This window comes from Aulostomus chinensis, chromosome 22 (assembly GCF_037954235.1).
Source record: "Aulostomus chinensis isolate RoL2024-O1b breed Wild chromosome 22, RoL_Achi_v1.0, whole genome shotgun sequence".
Classification (NCBI taxonomy): Eukaryota; Metazoa; Chordata; class Actinopteri; order Syngnathiformes; family Aulostomidae; genus Aulostomus; species Aulostomus chinensis.
This window is the reverse complement of record NC_141341.1, coordinates 4294975-4309655: the sequence shown is the minus strand read 5'-3', so window position 1 is coordinate 4309655 and position 14681 is coordinate 4294975. Positions and strand designations below refer to the sequence as shown.

At 46.3% G+C, this 14681-nt stretch overlaps 1 protein-coding gene across 3 annotated transcripts in view; it reads left to right on the top strand.

Moving 5' to 3' along the window:
* Nucleotides 1-14681, top strand: part of pvrl2l (PVR cell adhesion molecule related 2 like) — a 302926-nt gene that overhangs the window by 174124 nt on the left and 114121 nt on the right. For 2 of the 3 annotated variants that reach the window (XM_086193275.1, XM_086193276.1), the window contains exon 7: nt 9966-11193. The exons of the other annotated variant lie outside the window; for it this stretch is intronic. In XM_086193275.1, coding sequence (XP_086049401.1) covers nt 9966-10591 — 626 coding nt within the window. In that variant the 3' untranslated portion in view covers nt 10592-11193. Of the gene's footprint in view, nt 1-9965; nt 11194-14681 lie in introns of those variants that run through there. 3 annotated transcript variants of the gene reach the window in all.

The following is a 14681-nucleotide window of genomic DNA, read 5'->3' as shown; positions in this document are numbered from 1 at the left end:
CCACTCAAGTTGACGGCTCAGTGTACGAGTGTGTCATGTGTGCGTGAGCGTGTGTGAAAGTGGTTTGTTCACGCAAGCAGTGAGTAAGCACCACGCTTGGATGATGGATCACCCCAGATTTGCATTAAATGCTTTTTTATGTGGACACGGCTGGCTTACAAAGGCTTCCTTTCCGCCCTATCTTTGCTAGTTCAAAGTCTCCAACACCGCCGACAAGGACAAAAAACATCTCAATAATTGAAACAATTTACTTTGAACGTGTCAGGGTGGCTGTGGTGAAGCCATGGCGAGTTCAGGCTTGTCCGATTCCTTCAGTTGGTGACATCAGAGAGGACGGCGACATTGACTTGGAGATCTCAGCCTTTCGCCGTCCGGGGGATTTACAGCGAGATCTTTGAGCAGCGCGGAGGACGAGCGCCAACAAACCCGAGCTCCTTCTATTTGGTGGGTGACCCTCAGTTGTCGGCCATGAAACAAACCAGGATCCTCACCGCACGCAGCACATAGGAGGATCACGCTACCTACATGCTAGTTCTGAAACGACGCACGCCAGGATGGATACGAGTGTGTGTAACTTCTTCGGTGGTTTCTTCCTTCACTGGCGACCCGAGCCAGAGTGTAAAGTTCCACCTTTTAACAGATTTACGCCCCAAAGTCCTGTTCCACCCCCTTGCCTCCCCGTCCAATCATCTAAAGGTCTTTCACTGACTTTCACTCTGAGTCGGTGGGTCTCCTCCACATAAAGAGGAAGAAGGCAGAGAGAGTCGTCGGGTCTTTACTCGCATCGGTTCCGTTGCGCGAACTGTCACTCCGGGCTGGTTAAGAATTTAACGTTACAAGAGGTGGGAGGGATGTCGGGAGCGAGGGGCTGGCGAAATGCTCCTCTGCTTCTCAGTGGAAAATGCACAGTTTTAAGAGAGGTTTGACAACACTGTGGTTAAGGTCAGGTTAACCACAGTGTGTGTGAGCGTGTGTGTGTGAGCGTGTGTGTGTGAGCGTGTGTGTGTGTGTTCTGTCAGCAGGAAATGATGCTCTTGCCTCTTTCACCGTGAGGTGCAGCTTGTTACTGGCGCACACTAATGTCATTTTAGGACCCTGGAGAGCTGAGCATGACCGAGCTAAACCAGGGGGCGTCACCTCGCGCCCGCCACAAGGAGAATATGTATAACATTCAGCATGTGAACTCTCACACTCACACACTCTCTCTCTCTCTCTTCTTTCCATCTATTCTTTGACTTGGCAGCACGTCAGTTTCCTGAAACTCCCCTGTCAACACGCTGGTTGATAGTCGATGCAGTTCTCTTATAGTCAGGCAGCCAGAAAGTAAGTGGACCGTATGAAACAAAGAGAACTTGGCTCAGGCTGAAGCAAACAAGCAGGTGTGATCGCGTCCTTATTCAGCAACCTGGAGTCAAGCCTGTTATCTTCCCATTACAGCTCAGTCCCTATCACAGGCCGCCGGGCTGGCCCGGTGGGCAGTAAGTGCTTATTTTACAAGTAGGAATCTGGGTTTGATTAAATCAGACTTACAAAGTGCAGGCGCCACTTGAGTGCGGTCTTCTACCTATAATAAGATTTGAATTGTAAATTGTAGAGTAAGGCTCCGCTCGCCGATACGGCGAGTGCGAGAGCGTTTCAAGACAATCAGTGATCCGGGCGCTCTCGACCCTTCTGAGGTCAACGCGCTGCGCTCCTCTTACACCAGATGTACATTCCCAAGGTGTTCCAAAACTATCTGGCATGTCACAGGGAGAAGCTGGAGAAAAGTTTTCATCGAGGGAGCAAAATGAGAAGGAGGCAAAGTCAGACCCCCACCCCCCCCCCACCCCCCTCCCTCAGTGGAACGGTCTGGAAAAGGACAAGATATTTTTTCTGGCTAAATGGATTTGATAGGAGCTGATTTAAAAAAAAAAAAAAGAAGCTTGATTTACTGCTCAGATTTAACCTTTTTTTTAAAAACTGATTTGCTTTAAATATGCCGGATGTTCATCGTGTCCAGCGTTTGTAAAATCCACATCAATTTAGATTCCCTCCTTTTCCATTCAGGGAAACATCTCTGGAACACCTTGAGGGTATTTCCTTGAATTTGGCAGAAATGACTCCTCCGACTCAAGGACGACCTGAAAGGATTTCGGTGGTCAAAGTTCAAATACGGACTACAAAGAGGAGCAACATTCACTAAAGCCGGAACCCACATTTTAATTGGCGCTCATCATGGAGGCACACGGACGTGCTATTTCTACTTGAGTCATGTTACCTCCCCTGCACAGCCAAATTGTTAATGGTTTCAGTGTCTGCAGCGTGTAGGTGGCGAGTGTTCACTTAACTCATCTGACTTAGTGTTCATTGCTTCCATTTGGTTGCTCAGCAGTGGGGTTTTATAGCCACACTTTACAACTGTACCGTTGATCTGTGCTCACTAAAACTCCTGGCAAGGATTTATTCCCTGTGAGGCTTTACATTCTTGTAGTGTTGTGTCAGAGGGAGATTTGTACACTTCTCTCTCCGTGTGTGTGTGTGTGTGTGTGTGTGTGTGTGTGTGTGTGTGTGTGTGTGTGTGGTTGTAAGGGAAGGAGGGATGGCCATTCCGGTTGCGGGCTCATGCTCATATTAGCTTGTCAAAAGTGAGTTAGGGTGCTATTGGTTTATACACCCTTGTGTGTTGGCTGCACATACGTGAGCGCCGGCCTGCACAAAAGGTGGCCTACAGGCTGTAATTTTTGTGCATTTGCACTTTCGACTGAGGAGCGTTGTTAAGTTGAATTGAGCCGAGAATGAGGGAAATAGTGTGTGGAGTGTGTGTGTGTGTGTGTGTGTGTGTGTGTGTGTGTGTGTGTGTGTGTGTGTGTGTGTGTGTGTGTGTGTGTGTGTGTGTGTGTGTGATGGGGACGCTCTTGGGAAAGCTCTTGGAGTTCGCAACCCCTGCAGGGGGCCACAGAATGAAGAAGACTGTGTGTGTGTGTGTGTGTGTCTGTGTCTGTGTGTCTGTGTCTGTGTAGCAAGAGGAGGAAAGTGATGGGGATGCTCTTGGGAAAGCTCTTGGAGTTCGCAACCCCTGCAGGGGGCCACAGAATGAAGAAAACTCTGTGTGTGTGTGTGTGTGTGTGTGTGTGTGTGTGTGTTTGTGTGCGTGCGCGAGCGTGTGCGTGCACGCTCGGAGAGGGTGGATGTGTTTGGGAAGTTTTAGTGTGTGTTTTCTGCAGAAAGAGAACGCTGATGAGCTTTCAAGGTGACAAGGAGTAATGAGCTTGGAGGACATGCATCCACCCATTTATCTCCACTTCCATCCATCTATCCGTCATCTCTCCATCCTTTACTGTATGCAGCACACCCTCTCCATCCACCCTCTCTCGGTCTCCTTCATATCTGCTCTTTAGTTTTCAGCCCATCTGCTTGCTCTGTGTCAGAAATCATCCATTTAAAATCCAGCAAGACTCAAAAGGAGTGAGCACACTGAGGCTCAATGGGCCAAGAAAAATCCCAAAAACAAGACGCTTAAAGAAGTCAATCTGATGCCCCCCCCTCTTTCTCTCTCTCTCTCACTCTCTCGCTCTCTCTCCACACTCTTGATTATTTCCTTGCTGATGAAAAGTGAGGGGGAGAAAGCTGGAGATAAAGAGCACCGGCTGGAATGGAATCCATGATGAAGAGACAGAAGTGAGGATGATTTAAACAGGAAATATCCTCCCTCACTGAGTCGCGTCACGGGGTTGCGTGAGGGAAGAGTTTAGATCGTTGAGGAAACGCTGATGGATGGGACACGAGGGCTGGGGGTGTGTGTGTGTGTGTGTGTGTGTGTGTGTGTGTGTGTGTGTGTGTGTGTTAAAGAGAGATTAGGTATAATCGCAGTAATTGAATAGATATTGTGGCTCTTTATGTCTGTGTGTGCATGTTCATCTGTGTCGTAAAGAGTAATTAACCTGTGTGTGTGTGTGTGCGCACGTGTGTCTGTGTCTGTCTGTCTTTGTGTGTATCTGTGAGTTTACAACCAGGGTGGAGATGAGGCACAAATAGACACTGAAGGCTTTTAGTATTGTGTGTGTGTGTGTGTGTGTGTGTGTGTGTGTGTCAGTAAATGAAAAGAAATGAGAAGTGCAAATCATTTTTATAGTTAGTGTGGATGTCGTGCTGTGTGTGTGTGTGTGTGTGTGTGTGTGTGTGTGTGTGTGTGTGTGTGCGTGTGCTTCCCGAGGTTGCCATGGAAGAACCTACACACTGAATCAAGTTTATTATTAGTGGAGCAATTAGTGCACAAATGGAGAGATAAAAGTGAACTCAAAGCACCGCTAAATGCTGTTTTGTCACTTCGTGTTGTGATGGATTTCACACATCACTTCAGATTATCAATCAGGTGATCAGCTCCGAAAATTAGCTTTTATCTCGTCTGTGAGAGTAAAAACATCCAATCCAAACAAGGTGACATCCCTAGCATCGATGCTAACAACATGGCTCTTTTAATTGTTACTTTTAAACGAATGTGTGCCCAGAAATAAGGACTTAAAGATTTGTGTGAAAACAAATGTTTTATTCATAATTAACGCAGAAGCTCAAACACGTTCACTGTCACACCCGGAGGTGTACTTGACGTACTGTACTAAGATGAGATTTCAGGTATTTCTACTTCATTTGAGTTCATCTCAGCACAATAATCTATACTTTCTGTTCCCTCTCACCTTTTCAACAGGCTTGTTACTTTATTTTTATTGCGTTTTTATGGCAATCAATGATTTTTTTTTTTATTTGCATCTCTGTGCAACTTCCCAGCTTCAAACCCATAACAATAAAAATAACACAAAGGCGCAGTGATTCCTCGGAGGCTCAAGGCAGCCGCCTTCGTCTAAACTCTTCTGTTTTGGGCTCAATTTCGCCTCCTGTGTTCTCGTGCTGTTTTGGTATCACGAGTTCTGTCGCTGGCGGTGAAAACTACAGTCTTAAAACTAGTCATTTGCACACTGGAGCTCATAAAAAGAAGTGTTGATTCAAGGTGTACTCGCTGCTTCATAGAGCAACACCTTCAATCCTGCCTGGCATCATTATGAACCCGGCTGCCACGGCGCTCATGTACTCCTCATATGGGGAAGCAGCTCAATACAGCTGCAGTGCTGTCTTACCATTATTTTGCAGTACATTTAGTGATTGTTGTATATGTATATGTATATATATGTATAAAACAATGTGGGATTGAAGTCTACGACCGGAGTCTCTGACATCCACACCTGCAACGTCTTGATTTTTAGGGGAAACGGTTGCAAAGTTTGTGTATGGTTTCGCAGAAACCCTGCGAGAAGCCATCTTGTCTTCACTGGAGGTTGTTTTGTTTTTTTGCTCTCTCTCTCTCTCTCTTGAAGAAGTAGTTTTCACTCCTCTCCCGACAGACACCGGCTGCTTGCTTCCGTCGGTAGATCTGACCATGCTAGACGGCCTGTTTGTCCATAAGACGCCTTTTTACAAAGAGTTCCTATGACAGAAACAAAGGATCTGAAGCATCAGGTGAGAATGACTCTTTGGGGGGAGTAATAAGCACACTGATATGACTACTTTTTAATCAGTAATGAGCAATATGTTAATTATTTCACGCAATGAGCCCAGCTCTGTTAATTTCTCTTTGTCTTGTCCTTGACCAAAAGCAGTTTTTAATGAGAATTCCCAGTGTGGATTTTTGCATCAGCCTCAGGACGTTCCATGACTACAGAGGGGAGAGAGAGAGAGAGAGAGAGAGAGAGAGGTGGCAAAGGAGATCAACTTTAGATTACATAGATTCTGCCCCCACCCCACCCCACCCCACCCCACCTCTGTTTGTCTATCTCACTTCAAACTCGTTCTTTTTACCTTGCCTCCTCACATCCTCGAATCTGTTCATTTAGCTTATCGCTACCCAGCGAGTGCCACTGAGTAGAAATGGATAGTTTCCATTGGCCTCCGCTGGTTCTCCCGCTGTCTCCCCCCCCCTCCCCTAATCTCCTCCATGTACATGACACTAATACAGAGACTGATATAAGCTCCCCTGCCTCTCTCCATGACATTTATCACCGTGCTTCTTAATGCAGGCAGGCTGCTACCGTTGATGAGAAATAAGGATGACAAGCGTGGCCTATTTTCTTGCTAACGATAGTCTGGCTTCTTCTTCTTCCTCTTCCTCTTCTTCTTTTTCTTTTCTTCCTCACTTTTTTTCGGTAAAATATTTTCACAGAGGAGTGTTTACTAAAGCGTCTGACAGGGCGTTTGACAGGGATTTGACGTTGATCACGAGCGTCTCGCACATTTTTGTCAGAGCTGATTTATGATCCATTAGCGTTGGTGATGAAAATGAGTCGTGTCAGAGAGGGCTGGCGGGAACCTCGCAACAGATTTTTGGCAAATCAAATTTTTATGCATAGATGCGTTTTTCGATTTTCAATCAAAAGGTAATCAACATCCTTTGGTGTCACGATGAACATGCGTGCCGTAACACGTCGGGCCGGCTGATCCTCACGGCAACTTTAAAACACGTTCTCAACAAATTATGCTTCTTTTATCAAATAAAAATGTGTTTTATTTTTGGTGTGACATTGCAGTAAATCCCACCTGAACCTGCCCAGCTGCCCTCTCCAGCTGCCAGCCCGTAAGAAGCTCTTCTGTCAGGCTTGGCGCCCACACAGGACTCTTTATTGCCCCCATTTCCACGTCATCCTCATCTCCTCCTTCAAGTCCTCCACGGCTCGTTGGGACGGAACAACTTGTTCCCGTCTCGTCTGATAGCAACACTTGTCTTTGGAACCCCCGAGCCTCTGTGTTGAGAATGCAGGACTGTTTCCTAAAGATGGGAGGCGATTATATTTATTTATAGCCAGAGAAAGTGTGTCAGGGAGAGAGAGAAAAGCCCCACACGGGGCGACCGGGGAGGACAGTGTCCTTTGCACCTGCAAGTGCCACATTTACAAGTGTTTATAAAACAGGAAGCAAGTTTCAAATCTGCGCCCAAACCAGCACGTTCTCATGAAACAATCGTGTGATGTCATTCCTCTGAATTGTCAACGACAGATGACATCATTGGTGATGCTCAGTTGGGCAGCACGATCAATCCCATGTCCACATCCAACACTTTTGACCTGAGAAATATTTGCAACACGGATCAAAATATCGGAGATTCCTTCTCTCCTCAGTGGTGAGGGTTGAAATGCAAACCTGCTGCAAATATCCCACCTGCAACTGTCCCACTGCCTCTCTTCTTTCTCCTGCCTGTGGGGGGGGGGGGGTTGTATGAATTAGGACATAAATGGGAAATAGGAACAACTCCCAAGATGTATCAAGAGAGCAGCCTACACATCCGAATGAACAAACACGGAACTCAGTTGCAACTGCTATAAAACGACAAGGTCGTTATTCTGCTTTTATTTTGAAGGGCTTCAGAGTTTGAAGCGTACAGGGCGACTGAGCAAGCGTCTTTAACTGACAAGTTGGGGAGGAGACGTTGCCGCGCTGGGTGCACTGTTGGCTACTGTTGGTCGCTCAGGTGTTCCAGCTTGTTGTGTTACTGGAACCCAAAGTTTTAAAATCTAAAACCTGACATGACAAACCTGGAGCTGGATTACTGTGTCGTTAGTTTTTAGCGACTTCTCCTTGAGCAGGGTGGAGCAAGCGAGACCAAATGACTTCTTTATTTCTGAGCGTTTGGGCTTTTTTTTATTTTTTATTTTATTTTTTAGTTTTTGCTTTGTTTTTAGGAGTTGAATTTGAAGAAAGGAAACACAGACAGTGTTGAGGAGGAAGTCTTCCAGTCGTCACACTGGCAACAAGCTTCCCAGGTTCTCTGGCACATCATCATTTCTCCTTAAATGTCTGCCATCGTCCCTCTAAATCGCACTTTGAGGGGATAGTGGAGAGAAAATTGGGCTTCTCCTGCATGTGACTGGCGCTTTATTGAAAAATGAACATGCCAGCTCTAATGAGCCTTTGTAGGAGCATTGTTCTTTATAGCCTGAACAGAATAATAGATTTTTAAGCACTTGATCAACAGAAGGACGACAGCCACCAAAGACCCTCCACAAAAAAAGGCCATTATTCAGCTGTCTTTTCCTGAGCCATGAGATAAATGCCATAAATATAAATAGTACAATAAATATAAATAACATTCTGGCCCGCACGTTTTTGTTTCTGTGCCCGTCTGTAAGTTTGCAGAGAGCGAAAAACTAGGACATAGAAAGTTGGAATCGTCATCCTTAATGCCTTCTGTCACTTTAGTTGGATATCACCAGACACTGTCCCCTAATTTAGACATCATATCCTGTCCCACGAGGGCCCCCCCCCCACCCTCCCCCCAACCCATCTGTCTCACCCTGGCATCACCTCCTTGCATGAACATGTGAGACCAGATTTTTATTTTATTTTTTTTAAATCAGTCCGGACCTCTGCTCTTAGCTCTCCTCTCCCTCTCCACCAGAAGCCCCCCCTGGTTTTCTCACCGCTTGCTCCCTTCTCCTCTTTCATCTCGTCTCTTTTATTCTCTCCTACACCCTCACAATCGTCTGAATCACAGGCTCTCAATTCAGGCTCACTTGCGGTGACATTCCCCCCGCTGGTTTTGTTAGCATAAGTCGCACTCATCGTACAGCTCTTTATTTGATGTCCAATGTGATTGTGCTGGGTAAAAAAAAAAAAAGAAAAGAAAAAAAAAGAAAAGAAAAGTAATTCCCTCACCGGTGTTGCCCTGCCATATAACCCCACACAGCGGCTCATTTCTGCCAAGCTCAGATTGTTTGATTGGGTTTCATTGTCGTGATTGCCAGGAGTGCTGGCAGAACCTCACTAGTATTTGCATAAAAAAGGAAAGGGTTCAGATTTCCCTGCTGTTCGGCGATCCGCTGCCCTCGCTGCAGCAGAAAGAAAAAAATCAGCACGCAATTCAGTGGGGGAAAAAAAAAAAAAAAATTATAGTAGCCAGCAGTTCCGCACAAGGCCAACTTCGCTTTGCCTGGTTTAATACTTTCTTTTCTCCTTTTTGGTGGCGCAGCATGGATCCACTCGTACAAACCCTACACTGTCTGAGCCAGACCTCTTCCCTCTCCTGCAGAGAATCCTCTTAAAAATGTCCTGGCATGAGTCTTTGCTCCGCAGTGGGAACCTTTTACCTTTGTGTGCTTCTGATCAGTGAGATCTGGATCCACTCCTAAGTTGACAGCAGGCGAGTGTTCCGGCCTGTGTGTTGGACTCGCTGACCAATAAGAGAGGCATGAGGGGGAAGTGAAGGATAAGTTGAGAGAAAGAGGATGAAGAGTGGATATAATTAGGGTGCTGGGAATAATCAGAGGGTAGAAACTGGAGGGCTTTAGGGATGTTGAATGTGGTGGCGCAGCTGTGTGCTAGTTTTCACTGACCCTCTTCCAGTTACCCTCTGTCTGTCTGTCCTGTATGTCTGTCGATGTGTGTCCCTGCTAGGGCTCTGCCACCTTTAAACTTTGGCAAAGACGACAAAAGCCACAAAAATGAATTTTGCTGTAAACTCTCGTTTCGATCTTCGCCCGAAACACGAGTGGAGATGCAAACTCGGCTCACACCAACGTGACATATAGAACAAAGGACCGGTACGGTAGTCTTCCCCCGCCGTGAAACGAGGGGGGGATGGGGGCGACCCGAAACTGAAGTGCCGGCAGCTGGACACGTGTGTGTATGGCAAAAATATCTGCAAAGTGCAGTGCACCGGTCTGTTTGGAGAGAGTGAATGAGTCTCATTCAGCCTGATCCCAGCAATGACTGACTGCACCCTCACCGAGGGATTACACTGAGGAGAACATTAGCACACACTTGTAAGAGGATTGTAGCTCACATAGAAGAAGACTATCACCACAGCACACTTACAACACAAGAAGACATGTGAATGCCTCCTCCACCACTGAGCCAGACTTCCTTAAATACAGCCATCAACTCCTTTTTCTTCTCCTCCACCCATTTTTCCACCCCTTCTTCCAACCCCTCCATCCCCTCTGCAGAAGCCTTGGAGGATCCGTCCAGCGCCGGCGTGGTGGCGGGCGCCATCATCGGCTCCCTCCTGGCCCTGCTTTTGGTTATAGCGCTCATTGCCGTTCTCCTGACTCGTAGCCGCCGGCAGCAGAGGCACGGCTACCCCAGCAGTGGGGACTCCATAGCGACAGGTAGCGGCGGCAGCAATGGCACGGACTATGGCAACAAAGCTCGCCTGCTTTTCGGCGGCTCTGGTAGCAACAGCAGCAAGAACGGGACCGGCGCGAACAACAACGGGCCCATGTACACATATCGGGAGGGCTGCGACGCCACCGGGACTCTAACGGAAAAGGCAAACGACTACCACCATCACCACCTCCACCATCCTGCAACTGGCAACGCCCCCTCTGCCCATGATATCCTCCTTAGCGACGAGATGGACGAGCTGGAGAGGAGGAAGTTGGACCTGGATGATAGCATGGACGAAGAAGAGCGGTACGATCGATTCGGAGGCGTGGCCGGAGGTGGTAACGTGTTAGCCCCGACGTATCACGTCCGCAGAGGCCACGGAGATGAAGAAGAAATGTATCTCGACGACGACATGGAGTCTCAGAGAGACGGCTCCGTTATCTCCCGAACTGCCATTTATGTCTGAGTGGAGGGATCAGGAACGGAAAGCCGAGGGCTGGAAGAGGAGATGCAGTGAAGCCGAGTTCAGCCTGTTTCAAATATATCAACGTCACGTCCATCAGCTACCTGCTTAACATTCAACCTGATCATCGAGATGCCATCAGTTATATTCTCTCAGCCCGGCGCTGACTGTATAATCTTATAAAAAGAGGATGAAGAGAAAATAATGAAAAGGAAAGATGAACAAAGCTCACAAAGGGAAACGTGTGGCTGAATGTGACTGTATTATGGAGACAGGTTATATTCAGTTGCAGCCAAACGTGATGAATATATTCCATCAAAGAGCAAACAAAAACCACAGCAACTTTCGACGCAACACTGCTTATTGCTATGTTCTTTTTGTTTTTTTTCCTTCAGCTTTGCAAGTGAGTGATTATGTGCCGAGTGACATCGTTTGTATTTTATATCTGCATAGCTGGAAAACGCAGTATTCTGGAAAAACTATACGAAAATTGCCTTCCTGTTTCAAAACTCGTTGCAAAAAAAGTGGCTTCTGTGTCGCTGCTGTGCTGCAGATACCAGATCTCTTCTTGTTCGCTGCAACTTTTTTTGGGACTTTCGGTGACTTTGGGGTGGGGTGGGGGGGTTGTGATGGGGGGGGGGGGGGGGTTCTCAGCTGCAGCACCCTGCGGCGCCACCTGGTTTCCTGACGGGTGCTGCTGAAGCGAGGGCCACTAACAGACTTAACAGTGTGTGCTAATAACGTGGCTGGCTGTGGTGTTAATGATGTGCATCATCAATGTATCGGGCGCCGCCGCCGTCTCACTATAGCACAGTTGTTGTTATTGCTATTGTAGATGTTGTTGTTGTTGTGTAATGGTGTTGATCTCGCAAAAAAGGAAAAGAAGCACCGGGAGCTTTCGGGTTCCTCACAGTTCCACGTCGGGTCGGTAATGACTCATAAAATAGGTTTAAAAAAAAAAAAAAGATGTGCTTTTCTTTGTTTCCAACTCTATTTCCTCCACATTCTTTAAGCCTCTCCTCACTTTCTCTGTAATTGGTCTTTTCTTTATTGCGCTTCTTTTTTCACTCCCATTCTGGAGTTTCCTGCTGTTCTTTCCCACACATTACATCTTTTTCTCGTTTCTTTATTTACATAATGGGCGGCTTACAGACGACTGCCGCACCGACTGTGTGCAGGGAGAGGAGGATAACTCCTGTTTATATTCCTACCTGGGTCGCATTCAGCAGGGCAAAATATACACCGGCTTTTGTCTGAGGCCGTTGTATCCGACATATTCATTTTCCATGTCGTGCAGAATGTTCTTAGGCTGGATTATTCCATGTTCTGTGTTCTGATTGGACAAAAAGACGTGACACATTTAAGGAGGGGGGGGGGGGTGTGTGTGTGTGTGAATATGGCTAAATTGAAACCCCAAACCGTTCTGCCTGCAGGCGACACCGCACATTTCTTTGGAGGTTTTAAACGAATATCAAGATAACGGTGTTTTTATTGATCATTTGGCCCCCAAAACTGCACCGCAGAGCAAGTTTTGGGTCCAATTTGAACACATTTGCCTTATTGATTTTCAGGTTTTTCCTTCTCATCTTCTTTTTCATTGCCACAAATGGACATTGGTTTTTGCGGGCGTGCGTGTGTGCGTGTATGCGTGACTCGTTATCTGTCCGTGGCTGTGAGGTAACGCGGGGAGGTTGGGGTTGGGGAATCTCATCCCTCCTTGTCCATGTATAGATTGCTGGACAAAGTCAGAAACAAGAGGTGATGAGCAACATTGGAAGAGGACGAGCGTGAGAACCAAGTGGATGAGTGCTACATGCTTCAGCAGCTGAACTCAGCACATCCTCTGCTTCACGATATCACATGGCAACATTACTGACTGTAAACATACCGTGTTCAATTGTGTGGTGTCTGTTCCACATTGGTTGTTGGAGTCCTTTTGCAGTCAAGGGTACTGTGAGTCAAATCAAAATAAAACAGTTTTGGATAATCTGGATAATCCTGTCGTACATTATTTGTGGAGTACGCGTCTCCGTGAGGGCATGTGATCTTTGGAGTGTCGCATCAAAATCTGAGGAAAAGCTGTTTTATACTGTTGCAACAGTGTAAGGATATTTTGTGATTGTGGTTTAAAGTTTGAGGGAAAAAAATTCCTGAATGGTTTGCTTGCAGTGTTGATTTAATCAGCAAAAAAAAAACGAGACGGAACGTGTTTGCTGACTGCCCTTTTTCAGACTTTGTCCACTTAAAACCGACAATAACAAAGTTGACTTCGATCTGACTGAAACTTCCAGAGGTTCCATCAACGGAAACAAGACTAGAAATAAGCAGTGATCACCTAGAACGTGACCTAAAACCAATACTGCCATCACTTTGAGTCAAAGTCAGCTGCTCAATAAGGTGTTTAAATCAATCCAAATGTGACTGCGTTAAAAAGACGATGAGATTCCTCGTCGCTCTTATGAATCATACTTTGAGAAAGACTCACTGTGTGTGTGTGTGTGTGTGTGTGTGTGTGTGTGTGTGTGTGTGTGTGTTAAAGAGGTGCTAAGCTTAGACTTTGCAACATCTCAGTTGTCAAACGGTATGAAACTATTTTGGCAATAAGGCGAGCGATACACCACGGATGCTGCGATTTAAAGAACTGATGTGTTTTCATCTCTGCAGGATGACTGCGCGATCCAGTTTTTGTTTTTTTTGTTGTTGTTTTTTTACTTTTCAGACATTTGAAATACCACTTATGTCCCACTTTCTTCCCACACTGAAAGTACTTCATTTGAAATGTTTCTTACCCTGTGAATAAGAACCTTCATCCATCTGTCGCTCGCCCGTCTGGCCATCGTGCGCCGTCACATCTTCTCCTCAGTGGTTTCTTGAACCACCATCAACAGCAGTCCTAAACTGTCGACTGGGATCTCAACTTTGGCTCCTAATTAGTCCCAGAGTCTTGTAACATGCTCGTAGCCTTTGTGAGAAAACTCATCAGCAGCCATAACTTTTGTTTTTCACATCTCATTTTTGAATATAAAAAGAGCCCCTCAGAGAGAAATCCCTGTGGAAAAGAAAACTGCTAATTAATTAAGCCGCGCCGCATTATCAGTCTATAAATACCCGACTCCCACACCTCTTCCTGTCTCCCAGCATTTTTACGGCAGTGGTAATGCACCTGCTCTGGTGTGTTAGCCTCCTAAACAGATCTGCTAGGGGATGTGTGTATCTTGGGAAGGAATTAAATTAGACTTACACACAATCTCGCCTGGAAGTTGCCTCATGTTGCTTTTTTTGTCCACCATGCACCACCTCGGTAAACAAACCGGGTCCTGTAATTGAGACAAATGTGATCAGATAAAATATGTGAGAGGAACAAGCATTGAATAGCTTTGTAAGTGTGACACTCCGGAACACCGTGTGACCCATTTAGACCCGGAGCAGCGCACGGGTTTCTCTTTGTGGAAGACCTGGAAAAAGAAGAGCTGGGCAAAGCAAACCATTTTAACCTTTTGAGCCCTGAGAGTTTTGGAGGTAGCAGGCACCTAAAAAGACAGAATGAGTGTTGCATTGGAAAATGGAACGGAACCACCAGACTTGAAAAATGTTTTGAATGAACGTGCTCAATTCTGAGCACTGAACTCCTGTGATTTCCAGTTCTTAACCTCTACATTTCTTTTTTGTTTGTTTTTAATCCTTCTTTGCAAATTTTTAGAGGATTCGCTGTTTGGTAAATATTCATTTTTCATGATGCGGATCAAAAGAACCAGACCCCGACCTTCTCTAAGAGGTTGCCTCTCCGGGAGAGGAGGAGATGTCAAATCTGCTCGTTGGTTTTGATCATGTGGGCTGTAGCGATGGAAAGACAGCCGCCCTTCCTCCCCTCCCCACAAAACCCATGTGATTTCTGACCAATGAACGGCCGACAGCTACATTTAGGTGCATTTGATATTTTTGCCTGTGTGAGACCGTACAGATCTGAGACGCACCGAGTCATCGACTGATTCAGACCAGAGCAAACGAACTAACGGGTGTGAACCTAAGCTGACCTTTTGTCTGTTGGTCTCATGCTTTCATCTGCAACGACGTCAGAGAAACGAAGGTTTTA